Genomic DNA, 21,615 nt, shown 5'->3' on the forward strand with positions numbered 1-21,615 from the left:
AATTAGGGATACAGTGATAAGGAAATTCTAGGCAAATACTGGTATCTAATGTTTTTATGTTCGTAAATGTCATGGTTTTATTTAACGACGTATATATTCTAAACATATGGACTAAATCTACATGATAGGACAGTTTTTGTGCGTAATATTTTAATTATCTATTACATACTAGAATTAACCTAGAATGAATATCACAGTAGTGTTACATGCACTTTGAATTAGGGCCTGACCAGTAGCTAATCATGACTATTTGTATAAAATAATAAAAAACAAATACAAAATCAACCTCTTTCAAGTACAGCTGCATGATATTGGTAAAACGGGCATTGCAATTATTTATTTAATTTTGTTTGTTTGTCTGTGATATATATTGCGATATTAATTTTCACCAGATTGAAACCAAATTCAATGACATGATTCAACACATCTTGACACTACGGGTGCGCCATATCATATTGTACGCAATAAAATCACCAACATTATTAAATATTAAACATTTCTTTATTTATTGTTTATTCAGTGATTTTTCATATCGCCAAGAGTATCAAAAATACCATAAAATACTGTGATATTATTTTAGGGCCATATCGCCCACCCCTACTTGACACTAATTTGACACTTTTTACTGAATAATTTTGAAAAATACTGATAATCGAATTATTAACTATATGATATGGCACACAATTATGCTTTTCAGTAATGCTCCTTATCAAACATAAAAGCTTTTTATGTAATGCTTATGTAAAGGCAGACAACTGATAAAATCCTGGCCTGTTAAGGGGTTAATAATGTCCCCTATAGGAGAACAGCTATGTTCAAACACTAAAAGAGTCCATTCAAAAGACTAGAGCTAACCTGCCTCTACTACTCTACCAACATCCACCCATTCTGTTCCAGCGTTTACTCTGTCAGAGCAGCACAACCTGCCAGGCACCACTGCCTCCGCTGAAATGCCTAATTGATGGGACGTGATCGTGTTACAGGTCAGACTACACTTTAAATAGCCTCATGACTTGCTTCTGAACCTGACGGAATCCAGGCATCTATAGAGAGCACTCTATAGGCTGTATGTGTGTTGTGTCTCTCCATAGTAATAACATATGAACTCTGTGTTAATAGTCAAATCGATTAGTCACATCTTTTAAATGCCAAACATTTTTATAAAGCAATTATCTGCCAATTCTAATATGGTTTTAAAATGATGTGCATGCCTAATTGCAGAGCAAATGTCAACCCTGTTGGGAAGGACCAGATAATAATGTACCTATTTTATTGTCTTCACTTCTTTCTTAAATTGTTTACCTGAGAAATAGTTTTTTTTTATTATTTTGATAATTATTATTAGGCAGACTCCCCTGGATTTGAAGGCTCTGGCTTGGCCAAGAGGGCTAATTACCCAATTAAGCAAAACCCCAATTTACACCTGATCTCTTGACTTATAGCTCAGAATAAACAAGCGCATGTTACCAGCCCTAAAACGAATATACAAAACACTCAAAAGCAAATTCTCATAATTCCGTTCATTTATTGCCAAATATATTTTTCATTGCAGTATCAGTTTGATTAATCAATAACTGGAAATATTGGATATTTTTAGAAACTGGATCCTCTATTACTGATACATTGTATGTATTTTAATGTCTTTACATTTAAACTAATAATTAAAAATCAATATAGTTTTTTCTTGTAATATTGATATTGGCATTGCAATCAACACCCTAACCCTCAGTAATAGGTAGGACTGCAACTAATGATTATTTTGATTGAGTCAACTAATTTGATGATTTTTTTTTTTGATTAGCCAATGTTGTCTATTGCTTTAAAATGAAAGAAGTGCGGGATTCAAAAGCTCAGAATATGTTTAAATGCAAATTGTTCTTATATTTAGTGAATAAATAAGTAATCTATTGTGTTTGAGCACTTTTGGAGACACAAACTAATTTGAGTTGACACTTTTTTATAATCAACATTGACGATAGTATGGATTAATTGTTGCAGCCCTAATAATAGCTAATGCACTTAGTGTTCTCCTCCAAGCATGTTAAATCAGCTGTTTAATGCCATTGTATTAGTATTGGTTACATGTCTGAGTTATCATAGCCTAAGAGTATCTCACCCTCATCTATAACACTCAGAGTAGGGGTGGGCGATATGGCTCTAAAATAATATCACGATATTTCAGGGTATTTTTGCGATAACGATATACTTGGCGATAAAGGAAAACTAAAATAATTCATTCATTTCAGGAATATAGTATAATAGTATAACAGTATAATCATAATGTGGCAAAATAAATAATATCATGAAATAATATAATGCAGCAAATAATATTGCAGTATATTTAGTGCATGCATATTAACTGCAAACTAAAACAATTATACAATAAATACACTTAAACCTTCACAGTAAATAATGGACTACTTTTAAGACAGAACATCTCTATTATCACGATATGGATTTTTAATATCACGATATTTCTGTGTCACGATATATTGTATACGATATAATATTGCTCACCCCTAACTCATAAGGTGAGGTGTCATAAACTGGTCGGTGTCTCCAAAAACTGTCATAGCAGCATGTTGTGCTGTTTGACAGACAGAGAAGCAGTTCTGTGTTAGTTTGTATTTGGTTGCATGGACAGCAGCAATGTGTTTTTAACAGTAAACTCAGAATGCCGCCTGACACAACTAAAATCTATAAACACATTCTTATCGTTTCTGCTTCCTCACACGTCCTCACAAGTGCTGCTCTGATAGAATCTTCAGGTATAAGCAGATCTCCTGTGCATGAAGTGATTTGGTTGTGAGCTCAGATCTCTGTAGTCAGCAGTGCAGCAGGAAGCAAGGAGGACTCTGCTGGCATGTTTACAGGAATGGTGGATGAGTTGTGTAAGATTACTGAGCAACCATTGCTTAGATTTCAGTGTGAGATTGTCTTATAAGTAATGAATGACATGTTGGTGCAGGCAAGCAGTGTGTGAGGAAATGGAACATTTGGCAGTTTTCCATGGAAGTGAAGGAACGTAACTTAGCTATGTGGAAAAGGTTTGGATAATTCTGGACAAATTATGAAATTTGATGATTTCTTTAAAGAACCACTAAACCCTAAACAATATTTTTTTTCATTAATAGTTGAAATGTGTTCATTAGCTGCAGCTCAGCCAATCATCTCTTTCTCCTGCCCCACATCTAAACCCATACATCACCCAGTGCCCCTCCCACACTACCCCTCCCATCTTTTAGCCTTTTTCAAATTTGAGCAGAGGGTGAAGTCAACAAAAATCAGGGGGTTTAGTTCCCCTTTAAGTAAAACTCTGCAAAAACTCAGAATACTGTTTTTGCCCCTAATAATAATGAACATTGATTGAAGATTGATTTTATCTGAATGACTTAGGCTAAACCTTCAATCTTAAATATGATGACGTGACCGTAACTCTTAGGGACTTTTATCCGATGCTCCCAACAGGCTTACAATGCTAGTGATAGGGGCATAGAGTTGCTCATGCAAATAAATCACTATTTTTACACCATTAACAAGCTCAAATTAGCTCCATGGCCCTGAAATTTAAAACTAGGCACTGAGAGCTTTGCAATTGTACAGGTACAGTAGTTCATTGAACAAAAATAGTTATAAAAACCGAATCGTTCTGTGCAGAAGAAAGGGTAGAACATCCTAAAAAATATTTTTTTAATTTTAGTCCAGTTTTCAGTCTGTTTTAACCACAGTGGCTCTATAAATAGACAATATTACCTAGCTGGCAGCCCTTGGGAGAGTTCTCAAGGGGTAAAAGAAAAAATCTGAAGAGTATGCTGTTTACATGACCACTTGATTAATTATATCACAGTTAGTTCCTACCCTGCAATGTGATTGGCTTAGAGACGTTCTATGAGTGCCATTATCAGCCGGTAATGCACTGTAACCCAAGCTCTTCATGTATTACTCCACCACATACAGGTATCTATCTAGCAACGATGCAGTGCTTACAAACCAAACAGCACAGCTACAAACAGAGCAGCAATGGAACTAATTTTAACTCGTGGAGTTTTTATAATCAAACAGATCGTATTTTCTTATTCTCTTTAACTCAAAATATTTCAATAAACAGCGACAATGAAACTGTGGTATAATTGCACGCAGCACAGCAGTGCCAATATTATACATTATAGCACTCCCTCTCGTGTATTATTGCTTAATTAAATAACTGCAGTAACTGCACTCACCCTGGCAGCTCTAAAACATTTAATCATATAGTATAGTATAATATATACTATACTTTACTCCTTAGCTATGCTCCTTTATCATGCATGCTTGCATACTAAGACTGAGCATGCACAGCCCAGTCACATGCACATGACACTTCCTCTTCCTTAAGCTGAACTGCTGCACAGATGCTATAAATTATTATAAATTAATATTAGACTGTAATTGTTTAATCAGTAATTGTTTTATAGTTGTTGACACTAAAGAAATAAAATACTTGTTCCAGCATCCACTGCATTCCTCATTGTTTGTTTTGTTTAAAATGCTAAAGGTCTCTTCCTGCATATCTCCTACGTGATAAGAGTGAGCTACGTTAGCCCTAAGCAGCTACAAAACACTGAGCTGTTTTATCATGTGTTTTTATTGTGCCTTGAACTTTGAGACCAGACTTGTGCCATTCACAAGAGCTGGTAAACAGCTGCAGGGTGAGCTGCAGGCTTTAGATCCTGAAGTGATCACGTCCATGTCATGAATTATGAGCCAATATGTCTGTATTTTTTTAATGCATTCAGAAGAAAATAGAAGTGAAACTGTTAATTTTTGTAAAAGAGGGAAGTGACAGCGACCTCGTCACCATGCTTTTTGTTGTTCTGTTCATTTCTGCAGCGCTGCAGTTTCTGAGGAACACCCACGCATGGTGAACTCCAGCTTTGTGATCAGTCAGACATGTAGAAGGAGTTGCTATTTCAGTGTTTGCTACTGAAAATCATTCAGCATTAACAGCAGATGTTCTTTGTTTATCCACGAAGAGCTGGTGGCCCTTTAAAAGGCAACCGTGCCAAACCTTGTTGACCCTTGCAATTTGGCACATGGCTGAATTGGTTGATAAGGTGTATCGCTTGATTTCTCCGCAGGCTGTCCTGTTTAATGTCTAATCTTTTGTGCTGCAGATCATAACCATGTAAAGCAACTTAATATCAAACCAGCGGTTAATCAGTGACAGAACTTTAGAAGCATGTGAGGTATTAAATTGCTGCCTCATGCTACTAAAGGTTTTGAGGACACCACCTCTACAAACAGCAACCAAACTAGAAAGGATATTTTATTATTTGGAAACGGTTTGCTTTGTATATTTAATCAATATTTAATGGTTTTGAGCAAGTAGATAGGGCCCAAATGACAAGCAATAAAATCTCCAGGTAGGGATGCACTGATTTGGGAATTCTGGGCCGATGGCGATATCAGATATTACCTATTTACAATATACAGAGAGACAAAACACCCAAATATAACTTCATAAATAAATATATATTTGGCTCTGGAAAAAAAAATAGAACTGAATCAGTTTTTCTGATTTTGGTATATATAGGTATATTCTATAAACTACGGACATTTCTCAGAAATTCCAAATAAAATATCTTAATTTAGAGCATTTTTTTGCAGTAAATGAGAAATGGCTGAAATAACAAAACAAAAATGCATAGCTTTCAGACCCTTAAATAATGCAAAGAAAACAAGTTCATATTCATAAAGTTTTAAGAGTTCAGAAATCAATATTTGTTTTTTAATCACAGTTTTTATGCATCTTGGCATGTTCTCCTCCACCAGTCTTACACACTGCTTTAAATAACTTTATGTTACTCCTGCTGCAAAAATTCAAGCAGTTCAGTTTGGTAGGTCTTGGGAGGCTTTATACTCCTCTAAACCATGACTGACATAAGGCATGGTGCCATTTTGCAGTACTTTACTTTACTCTACAGGGACTAGACAAGCCTTGTGTGTGAAAGTTTGCACATCTGTGTCAGCACTAGTTAAAGTACAACTTGGAAGTAGCTGAATGCATTCATTAGAAAGGGTGTCCACAAACTTTTGGAGTTATATATTACAGGTTTATTGAATTTGCTTGCCAGTGAGGACGCTGTTTGCTTTGGCTGCTCTGCAGCTTCTGAATTGGGTTTAACTGAGCAGTGTTTGGAAACGTTCTGCTCCATATCTGCTTCAGTGAGTAACGTGTGAGCAGCGGTGGGGGCTGAAGTTGAGCAAGAACCTGCGTTCAGGAGAGAGGGGGGTGTGGGCACCTGCCGTCAATCTACTGTCGGTGCAATTCAGGGCGCAGTCATCCGAGGACATGCATGCTCCTACCTGCTTCCCACTGTAGAGGGTGTGTCTGGGGGAATGTAAACCTTGCCCTACAGAGAGAGACGGAGGCGGCACTGCCTGAGGAATCTATAAGCAAGCTAGAAAAGACCACAGCGTATGTGTATGTTCTTGTGTTACATGCGTGCATAGGTGGAGTGCAGGGTGTTTTGCAGTAACTTGCATAACATTTGGTGGATTATTAAAAGTGCATTCTTGGTGCAAGTCAGTTAAAGGCAGGCAATATAATGATATTGCATATTATTGTGATACATTTTCTTATAGACAATTTTAAGCATGTTAAACATACCATCAATGCTTAAAAAACACTGACCCATTTCTCTACTAAAAGTGTAATTAGTCTAGTTAAAAATCACAGTACTCACTATTGGAGAGTATCTGAATTGTAGTTTCTTAGGATCTGTTACTACTGATACATTTTGACTTCAAAATGTATCAGATCACCAATGAAAATCTTCAATATTTGTATGGCAGTTTGCTTTTCTGTCTGGTTAACACACCATTTTTTTTTTTTTTTTTTTTGCATTTTTGTGAGTATATTTGTATTTTTAGCCCATTTTCTCCCAAAATTAGCTTGGCCAATTAACCTGCCACTCAATTATTGGAACTCCCCCTATTATCACTTGCAACACAAGTACAAGTACATGCCTCCCCCAAAACACAAAGGCTGCGTCCGAAATCGCGTACTTAAGCAGTACGTACTGGATTGGGGTGAGTACGCACTGCTTGTCGAGCAAAGCAGTACGCTTTTTCAGTACGCCAGACCGCAGTACGCACGCAGCCTCGGACGCACTACATCCACCATCTTACCTCTGACGCCCTTTCACCTCTCACCCCTCCTAACCAGCGGCACACTTTACAGAGCTTTACCCTAATTAATTTCATTAAAATCCCCTCATTAATCAGCTCTTATTAATAAATAAACCCCCAAACTGTCCTATTTAATAAACACTGACTAAATAAAACTTAAAATTAATATTTCCTCAAATATGAAATATTTAATAATAAATATGAACAGACTGTTTAATATTCATGAAGCATATTAATAATACTAGCTTATGCAACAAAACAATTATCAAAAAGTTTCAAAGATAAATACCAAAATGTTAATTAATTCCTGCCTTTCCATTTCACCTCAGAATTTCCTTTTCTAGCCTAAATATTTAAACACATGATCCTTATTGTTATACATTATCTTTTACTGACTGCATTAAACATAAAGGCAACATATATGCATTACTGATGTAAATAAAATATGCTAGAACCAGTCAGTTTCTGGAAAACTGGGGATCATATTTGGCAATAAAAAAATATTTTAGTTATTTTATTTAATATAATTTTTCCCTCACTTGCATATTTACACAAATACATTTCTCACAAAATACAAGAATGACAAGTCTTTAAAGTAGCTTTATTTATTTTTTTTATTCATTGTTCATTTTTCTCCCTCTCTTCATCTTCATCCTCTCGAGTAGGAAGGATAGTTGAATCTGAAACACACACAGATTAAAACAGTTTAGCTTGGTCATTAAACAAATATAATATAAATTCTGAACAACATAAAAGTCTTACCATCCTGGCTGGTTAGCTAGCTATTTAATAAAACTAAATAAAATGGTCAGATTTTGGTTATAATTTATTAATGTGATTTTTGGCAACCAGTCTGTCTGTCTGTTGAAAAGCCTCTCTGATATCAGCAGCCTTTTTTCTCAGATGAGTTTATACAGACTGATCAGTATTAAGTTAAAACTGCCCCAGCTCTTCAGCACTGCAGCAATATACAGGGCTGTAGTGAGTTAGTAATCGCTGGTGTTGTAGAACAGAAGATTAATAAAGAGTTGTGATAAGTTTGATAACTCTAGCTAAGCTAACTGATCTCAGTAGCACAGGGCTAACGCTGCTCAGTAAAGCAGTTCAGATCCGAAAATAAAGATGTTCTGTCTGCAACAGCATTAATAACAAACCCACACCCCTATAACTCGCTACTTTAACTTAAACTAACCCTCATAAATCTTTCATTTACAGCCTGATATCACAAACAACCAAAACAGTTTATATATCTGAATCTCCTCACCTCATAAACTTCTCTCTCTCTCCACTCCTCTCCTCCGCCGCTCCGCCGCTCACTGACGGGTCACTCAGCTCAGCGCGGCTCCCGGTGGATTGTGGGAAATATTAGCGGGTGAAGTGTGCTGGGCTTGTATACTTAAAAATGTCTCCCGGTGCAGTACGTCATCCGGGAACTTTTCGCGTACTCAAACTCGCCTACTGCGCATTCGGACACACTACCCGATCTCGCATACTGCTTTTGCATACTGTTTAGTATGGAAGTACGCGATTTCGGACGCAGCCAGTACGTAAGCTACCGCCTCTTTTTTAACGGCTGCCATTGCAGCATTGCAGCATTGCCAGGCCGTGAAAGTGCCTGACAGAAAGCACTGGATCCCCAGCTTTGATGCATCAACCAATAGATGTCGACCAGTATCACAATAGAGTGAAGAGAGAATAGAGTGCCATCATCTACCCACCCAGATAGAGCAAGGCCAATTGTTCTCTCTCAGACTCCGGCTGCTGATATTGAAGCAGCATGACCCAGGATTTCAACTTGTGATTCTAGGGCTACAGTGTCAGTGCATTCGACTGCTGAGCCATTCAGCGCCCTTATTTATTAAATTATATTAAATATTAAAGCACTTTAATGTGCTTTTACACCTTAACTAGTTTGGTTATTTTGGTTAGAACTGACAATGTTCTTTAGACCAAAATAATTAAATCTGGTTAAAAGTGGTGGTCTGGGTTTGGATCAAACTGGACCATGGGTTAATTTGGATGCTGTGTCAGTTTATGATCCGATTAGCAACATTTAACCCAAACATGAATATACCCAAACACCTAACAGATACGCTGCTGTGCCTGAAACTCTTTCTTGGATTGTTTAGACCTTGGGAGCAATCACAGGAAGTTAAGTCAGACTACTGTCTTCCGTTAAACAACAAAAGAAGGAAAAGAACAGGAAAAGAAGTGAAAATGAGCTGCAGGGGCACATAGGGACTATATTCATCAGTGATGACATAACTGTTTCACACGGAGCACATTTATGTGGTAAATTCAAAATAGTCTTGAGTACAGTTCTTGAAGTTGGTAGCCGTGTCATAACTGCCGTAGAAGTTTAGTGGGGATTAAATGAATCTGTTCATTTGTTTTTTTTCCAACAGCACACTGACAGTGCGGCTAAAAGCATGGTGCAGGTAGCTTCATGTTTATCTGCTGCAGAGAGTGCTATTCTATTGGTCACACTTTACAAACATTTGAACATGTACATTAGCATGCAAAGATCATTACATTTTAGGATGAACTGAACTGATTATGAAGTGTTACCTCACTTACACCTGTGTAAGTTGTGAGGTGTTATCTTGTGAGTGAGGTTTACTAATACTGTTCAGCATGCTCATTGCAAGTCTATGTGCATTATTGGAGTCTGCTATTGGGTGCAGATGGATGGGACCTTTCATTTCTGAAGTTATGTAGTTATGTAGATATGTATCATTCTTCTTTAGTGTCATGTACTATACTAGTGCATCTAAAAAAATCTGAATATCATTGAAAAGTTATTTGATTTTAGTAATTCAGTTCAAAATGTGAATCTCATATATTATATAGATGCATTACACATAGAGATAACATCAGATTTGTGTTACAAGATACAAAAATAGACAAATCTGAGAGAAGATTAAATATTTTTAATTCATTTTTGATAATTGAAAAATTGGATGAAAACCCATTTCAATACAGTCAGAAAGTTAAACTGCTAAACATTACACTGACCAAGCTGCTGTTTTATGCTGCAATCAATTTGTTAAAAGTACTGAACAAATACATTTGATTTGACTGACCTGAACTTAAAAACCTCAAAACTGTCAAAAAATCTTTGAAGAAATGTGTAACGTGCATTTTCTGCTTCTGTTAAATAAAATAGGAAATCTTCAGCACACACACAGCAAGAGATTGGAGGAGAGGAGGGAGGAAAAGAAGCAGAGCACAAGCTCGTAGGGGAGGGAAATGGAGTGAGAGGGAGTGTGAGAGAGAGAAAGAGAGAGAGACACGCAAGAGTGTCACTGACAGAGTTATGGTGGGAGTGGACAGGGGAGGAGGAGTGAGTTTACTAGCACTTCTGAAGCACTGGAGTACTAGCGCACTGTGACCCGAGTGCGGAAAACTCCTGTAACCCTTCCTGCTGTAAACTCTTTCCTCTGCGGTTAACCCCAGCTGCTCTGCCGCTCTTCACGCAGGTAAGAAAAGCAGCGCTCAGAAAAGAAGACGCCGGAACTGTCGAGCACTCGTTTCATCGTTGCTTGACTTCTTCTACTCCGTCGAGTTGGTGAAATGGATTTACTGCCATGTCAGGCGCTTGCTGTGGGGCTTTGAAGGGGGTGTGTCATTCAGGGAATGCCTGTGCCTTTGCCAGAGTGTGTGAATGCATGTGTGTGAGTGTGTGTGTGTTGTGTCACTGCTGAAGCAAAAAAGATAAGCTTTAGTTTGCAGTCTAGATCACCTCTACGATTAATTACAGCTTGTTCAGTTTAAAGTCGAGTCTAGGACTTCTCTCAACACAAAGCCTCCATTCAAAATGTGCAGGACTGGGGCTTAGACTGTTCAGTTAACAGTGTACAGAACTTTGCAGAAACAGAAAAGCACATGCAGTGGTGCTTGGAAGTTTGCAAAGCCTTTAGAAGTTTCAATATTTTTGCATATTTTTTTACAGAAGAACAATTATTTTTAAATGGGACCAAAATATTGAGGATAATCCAATACTGCATATCTGTGAGTGGAAAAATTATGCATACATCTGCAGCAATAACTGCAACTACATATTTTCTGCAAACGTTAATAAGTTGTTGGGTTTCCAGTAGGGGTGGGCGATATGGCCCTAAAATAATATGACATTTCATGGTATTATCGCGATAACAATACTCTTGGCGATATGAAAAAAAAATACGCTACTGCAACAAATCAAAACTTACATTTCATTATTGTATACAATATGATATGGCACACCTCTAGCTGAGATATTTAAAAAAAAATACAAGAATTTTAGCAGATTTGTAACAGAAGTCAATGATTCAGAATGTCATGATCCTAATAATAATAATGCACTCCAAATATCTCCATATATCCAGGATTAAAGAAGAATAAATGATACTGCACATATATAATCTGTCTCTAGTAGATAGAAAATGAGAAACACCTTAGCAAGTACTAATTAAAACCTTAGCAACCACCTAGTAACCACTTAGCAACTACTAAGTAACACTATACAAATAATTAATGATGTGCAACCATTCTGGAAATGCACTAGTTCTAACCTTAAATCTTATCAATTAAAAAAAAAAAACATTTTGGAGATATCAACATTTTTTCACCTGATTGTGCAAAGTGGGCTTGAATGCAGCATCTTGATTGAGCATGCACTTTGTTTTTCTCATCTGAATGAATGGAGTGCAAATGTGATACACACGTGACACACAAGTAACAAACAATAAACCACAAGGCGTACCACAGCAACTGCCTTGCAACACCATTGCAATCATTCTAAACAGTATCAAAGAAACGGCTTAAAATATCATTGTATCATTGTGACTTGTGATTTACTTACCTGGAATACCTTAGCAACAACCTAGCAACACCATATAGTCCTAACAAGAAAATATTCTGCATACCTTGATCCCTGTTGTCCAGTTTGCTATAACTGGATTAACAGTACTACACATAATCCCATTAAAAAAGCAAAAATATGTGTAACAGTACTACACAAAATCACATTAAAAAAGCAAAAATATTACAATCCAATCCACTTCATAACGATGAACAGCTAAACATACAATTAAGATGACCTTTAATGATCAGAAGACATTTATTGCATTACAGTTACAAATTGACAATTGATCAACACTTACTTAATTAAAAAAAAAAATCAATAAGCATTGTTGATTATGTATACTTATGGCTGCAATAAGAAATCAGCTAATTTACTGGAGAACATGTAAACATCTCCTAACATGACTGGATGATCCTGAAATACAATTAAGGCATCTACAGGTTGCCACAGCTGATGTGAAAGTACTTGCAAGTTTTATTGTCATTGGAGATTTAAGGTGTTTAAATTTTTTCATATGACTGTATGGAATATTATGGCCTTGTTTAGGGGATGAGACAGAAGATTACTGTGGTTTTGCTAACAACATTGCTTACAACTCTCAAAGCCAGAGTATTTAGTTATGTGACCGTTTTTCCTGCTTGTGGTCACAGACCAGACCACATCCCACTGCCGTGGTTTGACACTCCACTGGAACTGCCATAGTACAAAAGGGATGTGTAGTGAGGAGCTCATCCTGTAGAGAGATGACTCGCAGCTTTATAAAGAGAAATGGATGAGTTAGCAGCTCATATGTGGAGCATCTTTTGCTGGAGTGGAGAGAAAACAGCTGGTCTGAAGTTCATGCTCAGTTCAAGGAGGTGAGAAAAGGCCAGGCGGTTTGCTTTTGCTGTTTTTGCAGCTATAGCTGCACAGCTGCACCAAGAGATAGAGTGTGGGTACGAGAGAGAAGCACGTAGTGCATGCATAAAAGCAAAAAGACGCATGAATTCTGATTTGACCGTTCACATTCATGTCGCATGTACATGGATCGGATAAGTATCCCATTTAGGACCACATATGAAAGTGACAAAAAGTGAAAAAAAAAAAAAAAAAACTGATTTGGGCCATTTACACAGCCATAAAAAATCAGATCTGATCCACACTGAGCAAAATATTTAATTTGAGTCACTTCAGCCTGGTAATGTGAACGTAGCCTAACTAATGTTAACTAAGGTAACTAAGTAGAGACTTTACCCACAAACATAGGAGGGAACTTTATGCAAAATGCAGCCCAGATGTCTATAGGGAGGACCTTTACTTTTATTAATATATTTACCTAGAGTATTTCTACTATACTCAAGTAGCTACATACATAGTTTGTTTATAGGTGTCCTTCCGCTAAAATGTTTCTTCTTCTTCTACTATAGGTCTCTCTGAGTTGTATAATGTTGCACATAAAACTCTTTCTCAACCTCCATTGTCTGCAGTAGCTAGTAAAGGAAAATATTTATGGATTTTGGATTTTTACTTTCTGGACCTGAACCTGGACTGCCCAACCTTTGTGTGTTTAAATAGGATCTCTGGTGGATTTTGCATTTTACAGAGACTCCAAGACTAGGTCAGTGGCTGAGCTGCACTTAGCAGGGCATTTTACACATGTTGTAAAATCACATATGACACTGAAAAGACTTTTATTAGACTGTTAAAACATTTGTTTTATTTTATTAGTACGTCTGTCTCTGTATTCATGAGAAAGCACCGAAATCCACTTTTTTTCTTCAAAAACTGCTCAAACGGCATTCATTTATACTAGAGACCACAACTAGACCACAAATAGTCATTTCAAAATTTATTAAAAAAAAAAAAAACGATGGAATATAGGACCTTTAATTTTCCCACCACTGTTAAATTATCTTTTAAAATAAATATCAACAGTGTGGATTTAGAGCTTAAACTGCTCTCTATATACAGAGCTATGCTATCTGTGGTGAACTTTCTCATTCCTCCTCACACACACACACACACACACACACACACACACACACACACACACACACACACACACGCTCTAAAGTGTGTTTGGTCACTGACCCTCGACGGCCTGGTGATGAATAATCGCTGCGGGGGATCTGAGTGCTCCGTGGCGTCTGACTGAGGGGGGAGAGCACAGCGCACTCACGTACACTACGCCTGCTCACGCACGCACGCACTCACTCACGCACGCGCGCGCGCACACACACACCACGCCTCCTCAGAGCGAGCACGTGTTCTCTCTCTCATACACACAAACACACCCGAGCACCATAGAGGGAGTGAAGTAAGCGAGGACTGGATGTATTTCTTGTAGCAGGCAACAAACAACCAGCAACAGCGCTTCCGGTTTATAGCTATCCAGCTAACTGACATAGTTTTACTTTTACAGTGATTTTGGCCCAATCCCATTTCTCTTTAGTTCCCTAACTTACCCCTTGTTTTCGAGTGTACACCTAGTTGCTGGTTAACTAGTTAACTGGTTAACTAGTTAGGGCTTTATCATATGCTTTTAGAAAGTGAGCAGATAACGCAGCAATGAATTATTATTTTTCATTCCTTAATGTCTTTGTGATGGTGAGCTGAAATTAGCTTTTATTAGCGTTTTTTATTTTCTGTTGTTTTTCCGTTCCACCTCAAATTATTCAGCCTGTGCCGTCGGTTGCACCATTTAAGGTGGAATGGGAAAGTTAAGTAACTTTAGCTAGACGATTTTCGTACAGTTGTTATAAAGAAAATTGCATTATAAAATTGATGTGGTGGTTATCTTATTTTTTAACCCTTTCATACCCCATTACAGTGGACAATAAAGTTGCAATGTTTAGTCGATATAATCAACAATGTCGATTAGTTAAATTTGTCGACTACAAATTTTATTGTTGACTGCATTACACAAAGTGCTGGGGACTGACACAGTTTACACTCAACTTACTCTGTGTCTCCAAAAGTGCCGAAACACAACAAATCACATATTTAATCACTAAATATCAGAACTCTCCCCATTTAAACATCATCTAGACATTTAAATGGCTTTTAAATCTCATGTTCAGTTGTTTCTATCGTTTTTTAGAGATGGAGGACATGGCAGAAATAGTCGTTGACTAATCGAAAAAATAATAATAAAATTAGTCAAATACCAAAATAATGATTAGTTGCAGCTCTAGTGGACGTGATATGTTTTCTTCTTTTTTGCATATTCTAGCACTTAACATTAATTGAGTCCTGTTGTTTATGAGAATATACATTTATCAGCCAATTAAATAGCAGCTTAGCCCTGCCCACAACATTAGAAACATTAAAATCTGCACTCTGAAGTGCAGCATGGCAGCATCCCAGCCAATGAGACAGCATAAACACCTTTTCCCCATCATTTTGTGATTTATTTTTACTGCTTATGAACGATTTGTGAACAAAAAATAATTGATATAAAATAAAATAATGTTAACAAAGTAAACATTTTTTTATTTACTTATTTATTATTTAATTCGTTTATTTACAGAATTATGTTTTTTGATTGCATTACATCCAGAAACCACTTTTTTTTTTTTTGCAGGGAGAGAGGTATCACCTAAAATCATTAGCCCTGGCGAAAGTGGTATATTAACATTTGTGATTTTAGATAAATGTTCAGTAACACTTTTCCAGACAAATATGACACATGGGAAAAACCCAAACATATGGAGAAGTGACCCTTCTTTGTTGTAGCTTTTTAAGTCCTTTAGTTCACAACATTTGGCAGCTTTTAGTTCAGCTTTCTCGCCCTCACTGAGGGTTTTCCCCTGTTTTAATGAAGTGAAATAAATCTTGTGGTTAATAAAGTCGGTTTTAAACGAGAGCTTCAGTAAAGGTTATGTGTTTGAGGAACAGAAAGGAGAGAACAGTGGGTGTTGGCATGACTGAAAGGTACAGTTCTGGGTAATGTTTTGTTGCTGGTTGTGGTGTGTGGGCGTTAATTCACTGGTTTCGGATAGTGCTACTTAATATATTGCTTCAGTGTCATCACAGTGTGGATATGAGCAGTACACATTATAGGATGTGTGATGTCACGGGAGGCAAATTTAATTAAATGTTTATAAAAAAAAAACATTTTAAAGTAAAAGGAAAAATCACAAGTCACAAACTTCTATTTTTTATTTCTTTAAAAGAAGCAAATTATATCTGTCCAGTATCAGTTATTTTTCACCAATCTACAAGACATAAGTACATTATTGATAATGCATCATGCTGTTGGATTATTGACTTTTGGCGACCTCTTTAGAAAATTCCTCATTTTGTTAATATTTCTAAAATATATCAGTTTATCGCAGTTTTACAAACTTGCAGTATATATATATATATATATATATATATAATATATATATATACGTATATGTATATGTGTGTATATATATATATATATATATATACATATGTATATGTATATATATATTAGGTTATTAGGTTGAGGGCACTGAACCAAAAGTAAAATCATATATGTACCTGAATCTAGAGGCGTGATCTTGAGAACTTAAACTTTCAGTTAAGCTTTCAGTTTCTTTTGTCTTTTTCTGGCACACTGGTTACTGTTGTGGTAGTAAACAACCATGGACCACCTACTGAACAATTGTAACTGATGGCAATTCACTGACAGTATTAGCCAGCACTAGTCTGGATCACTTTACCTTTCTCAAATGCTTAATGCTTTGATAACGTAGCTGAGGAATATGAATGTAAGCACTCAAATGTTAAACTGACTTAAAACGTGCATTTATACAAGTGTTTGTGATAAATTACCCTTGCAAAGAATGTGCAAATGACATTTATGAAAGGAAAAAATTACATTGCATTATTGTACTTAACAATATTTACCATATGTCTACAGCAAGGATCGGCAATAGGCGACCCATGGGCCAGATGTGGCTCGCAAGCATGAAACGTCTGGCCTGTGAGGTTGTTTGAACTGTACTGAACGATAATGAAAAATTATAATAAAATGCTTCTCTGGTGAGCTTTTGTTTAAACTCCTCCCGCCTCTGTCGCATTCGGCGTGACTTTAGTTTTTGCCCATTCTTGTTTTTCCACCTGTTCTTGTGTTCCCTAACTCCTAATAAGGGCGTTTTTTTCCCCCGGCCGTGTCCCATTTCACTACCCGGGGCATTTGTAGTGTATTGGACAGTGACCCTGAGGACAAGGGTTCTATCCCGCAGGAGGATATTTAATTAATTTATTATTTTTTTATATTGCTTGCTTTTTAGGTTTACCTGCTTTGAATTGAACTGTTCTGCAATTGGGTTCAACACTCCTCTGGGCTGAAGAGCTACTAATCTACTGGTTCTACCCAATACCATTTATATTACTCCAATTATATAATCATTAATACATTTGTCAGCACTAGTCGGATCACTTTACCTTTCTCTAATGCTCACTACTTTGATAACCCAGCTGAGACATATGAATGTGAGCACTCAAATGTGGAAATTACTAAAAACGCTCATTCCTACAAGTGTTTATTAAAAATGACTCTTTTTAATGTTGGGTAACCTTATCTGAAGCTCAGTGCTTACCTGTGCAGGAGGAAACCTGAGTTGGTAACTTCCTGTACAGGTAACCATTTCAAATACAAACACCCAGAATGCCCTTGTTTACACATAACTGGTTGTATTATTAAAGTCCAGTGGAATTTCCCTGTTATTGTATAATGTACCTCAATTTCTAAGAGCATTTAAAAGCAGAACAGTCCAATTAACACAAATGATGGCTTTACGGTTTAAACTTAGAGTGGGCGTGTTGGACGTTCTTTCATGCGTTCTTTATGAAAGAGTTTATGAAATATCTGTTCCGGTGACGTGTTTGGAAAATATTATGATATTCAATATTGTTCAAACCGCCCAAGCCTTGTTTGGGAGGTCAGGTTTCTGTTAAGTGGGGAGTGAAACCATTACAGTGGAGCTACACGACTGCCTGCCTGAGAGAAACACGGAAAGGGAAACTAGTAACAAACCCTCTTAATGTGCTGCTCTCTTCAGCAGTGCCTCCTGAGGTCAGGGCTCATGTGGCGTTTTCAGTTTCCCTTTCTTGTAAATCAGGGCTCATCCTATTAGCGCTACTAAGGAGCGTATAGCTCAAGATCAAGGTCGGCTTGGCGGGTTGGGACGGCACGAAGTTGTGCGTGTTGCTCAGATACAGGTGAACAGGCGCACACACACTCAGTCAGGTGCTGTAAATAGCTCGGATAGTAACGTTAATTGAGCAGCCAGACTTTCTGTACCTGCTGAGGTGAGTCTGGCACGCTTATTAGTGACCACTGACTGATGAGGAAACTTACTATCACAGTGCTTTGTGTAGGAAATGTGTGTTTTTAGAATGTTAGATTACATTTATTAGGCCTGTGGCACTAATTACATTATCTAGTCATCATACAGTACATGGAATCACCTCAATCATTTTTACTGACCTCAGTATTGCCCACTAGAGGTGTGATGTTTTTTGTGTTCATGCAATATACTGTGTAATATACAACTCTGAAAAAAGTATGTATATGTTTGAGTAAAATGTACATTGTTGTTTTATTCTATAAACTACAGACATTTCTCCCAAATTCCAAATACAAATATTGTCATTTAGAGCATTTATTTGCAGATAAATAGAAATGGCTGAAATAACAACAAAAAAAAAGGAATTAATTTTAATTATCTCCTACTCCTAATATCAACATATTTGTATATTTCCCAATACATATTCTACATATGCCCAATACATCTTCTTAATGAATAAAAGATAATTGAGCTTTCAGTTGATATAATTACATATATAATTCATTATTATGCTGTTATGTTATCATTTTATCAGTGTCATACTGTTGGAATACATTGACAGTGATTATTATTATGATTATTTGTAGTTTTTTACAATTGTTTTTGAAACTACATATAAAAAAAATGCTATCATGCCAGGCTTATCTTTTATCTACCTCACAGTTTGTAAAAATTCCCAGTTGGCAGGATTTACATGGGTGGTCTACTGTAATCTGATAAATCCCAAATGCCACACATTCCCAAGAGAGTGGCATTCCCTTGAAGGCCCAGAATTCTCTTAAAGATCCCTCAGAAACACATGTCCAAATGTGGTCAGCCTGTTACTACCAGGACAACACTTGTACTTGAGTATGTGTAACCAAGTATAATTTATGATATAAAGCGTGGGATGGCAAATGAATCTGAGAGATGTTCAACATTGAGAGCTACCGTATTTTTCGGACTGTAAGGTGCAGCGGATAAAAAGACGCACTATCAATAAACATCTATTTTTATACATAAGGTGCCCCAGATTATAAGGCACATTATGCAACACTAGTAAGGAACAGGGATGTCGCCATGTTTTTCTTCTAATTTAGCAGATCTTGCCGCGGCATGGCGATACCTGTAAAGCTAAGCTAATCTAAGTAAACAAAACTGTAATTCTTAAAAAAAGAACGAGCGCTGGATGTTCATCTACACAGATTTCTCTGCTAAAAAACTGTTTATTTGGGTGAGCAAAGCGATTCTGTTTATTTACAGTAAGCTTAGGTTTAAGTAAGCCAAGGCGATGTTAGTTAGCGGTTCGTCCCACAAAGCTTGTTTTAACACTTTAACCACGCAGACTGCAGTCCAATTATACTCACCTCTGAATGGCAAAAGAGCTAGCTCTTAGCGCAGTTAGCGGGTAATGCTACTACTGCTCCAGCAGTGCTAGCCCGGGTAAGCAGCAGGTTACAGGCCTATAATACTCACCTTTGAAAGGCGAAAGAGCTAGCACTTAGCGTGGTTAGCGAGTAATGCTAATATTGCTGGAGAACTAAGCTGAACTGCTCCTTACAACCTGACTGGTAAAATTCATAAATTATACATAAGGTGCACCGGATTATAAGGTGCACTGATGATTTTTGGGAAAATTAAAGGATTAAGTGCACCTTATAGTGTGAAAAATATAGTACTTATTATGTGTGGCTGTTATACATTCTGATGAAACCTACTACAAAGCAAAGATGTCAATAATTTAAAAATATAACATAAATACAAGACAAGTTACTGTATTTACATTTAGGGGTGGGTTATATGCATCAATATTGATATAATATATTAATATAAAATAATATTTCAGTATTTCTGGGTGTATATATATATATATATATATATATATATATATATATATATATATTTGTTTTGTTTAAAATTATAACCCTTTTTTAAATATAGTTTAATATATAATTTTAATGTTTTATGGCCATTTTCTTCATAATAATCATAAAAAAATGCTAGTATTTCTGAGTAGCTAACTTGCTATTTTTCCCATTCCACCTTAAATGCTGCAACAGACGGCAGAGGCTGCATCATTTAAGGTGGAAGAGAAAAATAAAATAAAAGTTAATAAAAACTAATTTCAGCTCCCCATCAGAGAGGAATTAGAAATAGACATTAACTATTAATTGTAGCACCACCTACCCCCTTTCTGAAGGTAGGCGGTAAAGCCCTAAAGTTAACTAGTTAACCAGCAGCAGCTAGGTTGCTGAACTTTAGCACTGTACTGCTATATATCTGTATAGGGTGCTTGAATGGTTGTTCCAGGGTTTCAAGTGGAAGGGTTACACTCAAAAACAAGGGGTATGGGTACTGGGTACTGGTATGGGAAATATGCTGGGTACTTAATGTATTCACTATGTGCATGTATGGCTGTAGTGTGTATAAATTGGATATGTGTGTTTTTGCGTTTGTTATAATCACAGAGTGTATATTTCTGACAGACAGTTCTGATGCTTGTGTTTCAGCAGGGGCTGCTGCACAGCCACAGCAGGAGCGTGGGAGAGAGGAGGAGAGAGAGGAGGAGAGAGAGGAGGAGAGCGGGAGGAGCCGGAGACGAGATCCAATGAGCACAGAATCTGCAGATAACATGGTAGGAGTGGTGCTTGTGTGTTTATATGTACTAGATTTGGAGAGGTGAGGTTGCACACGTCCTGTGGTGGAAGTGTGTTTGTGGACGTGTGTGTTGCTAGTGATGATGGAGTGTGGGTACTGTGTTATCATGTGTTCTCATGTGTGGTTTCTAAATCTTCCTTGAAGACTCAAATAGTGATTCCAGTATTTGCATCATCACAAACAGATAAATTAGCAAACATGAATACTCGTGTACATCTCTAAGGTGTGAAACAAGATTAAGGTGTTTGACACAATGTATGAGCTACATTTGATACGGTTACTTTGGGTTGTACTCTCCAGTTGGACTAAAGAACTTTGCTACATCATGTCATCATCGGCTACATGGGCTGTGTGTTCCTATAACTTGACACTGATTGGTTTGTAGAATATTTTTAGTTTCCAGTTTCTGTTTGTTTACAGCTCTGGAAAAAAATTAAGAGACCACTTCAGTTTTTGTATCAGTTTCTCCTATTTATAGGTTTATGTTTGCGTAAAATGAACATTGTTGTTTTATTTTATAAACCACACAAAACATTTCTCCCAAATTTCAAATAAAAATATTGAGAAAATGAGAAATGGCTAAACTAACAAAAAAATGCAGAGCTTTCAGACCTCAAATAATGCAAAGAAAACAAGTTTATATTCATGAAGTTTAAGAGT

At 36.8% G+C, this 21,615-nt stretch overlaps 1 protein-coding gene and 1 long non-coding RNA gene across 2 annotated transcripts in view; one reads left to right on the forward strand and one right to left on the reverse strand.

The window, feature by feature from the left end:
* Positions 1-7,752: 7,752 nt before the first annotated feature.
* LOC111191812 (uncharacterized) lies at positions 7,753-8,718 on the reverse strand. Its single transcript, XR_007425127.1, has 2 exons — positions 8,435-8,718; positions 7,753-7,850 (listed from the first exon to the last, which is right to left on the reverse strand). It is a non-coding gene; the product is annotated as an uncharacterized LOC111191812 (long non-coding RNA).
* Positions 8,719-10,495: 1,777 nt separating this feature from the next.
* mtmr4 (myotubularin related protein 4) overlaps positions 10,496-21,615 on the forward strand; it is a 108,311-nt gene continuing 97,191 nt past the window's right edge. Inside the window, exons 1-2 of the mRNA XM_049466277.1 lie at positions 10,496-10,649; positions 20,808-20,932. Of these exons, the coding sequence (XP_049322234.1) occupies positions 20,906-20,932 (27 nt within the window). The 5' untranslated portion in view covers positions 10,496-10,649; positions 20,808-20,905. The remainder of the gene's footprint in view (positions 10,650-20,807; positions 20,933-21,615) is intronic.

This window comes from Astyanax mexicanus, chromosome 1 (genome assembly GCF_023375975.1).
Source record: "Astyanax mexicanus isolate ESR-SI-001 chromosome 1, AstMex3_surface, whole genome shotgun sequence".
Classification (NCBI taxonomy): domain Eukaryota; kingdom Metazoa; phylum Chordata; class Actinopteri; order Characiformes; family Acestrorhamphidae; genus Astyanax; species Astyanax mexicanus.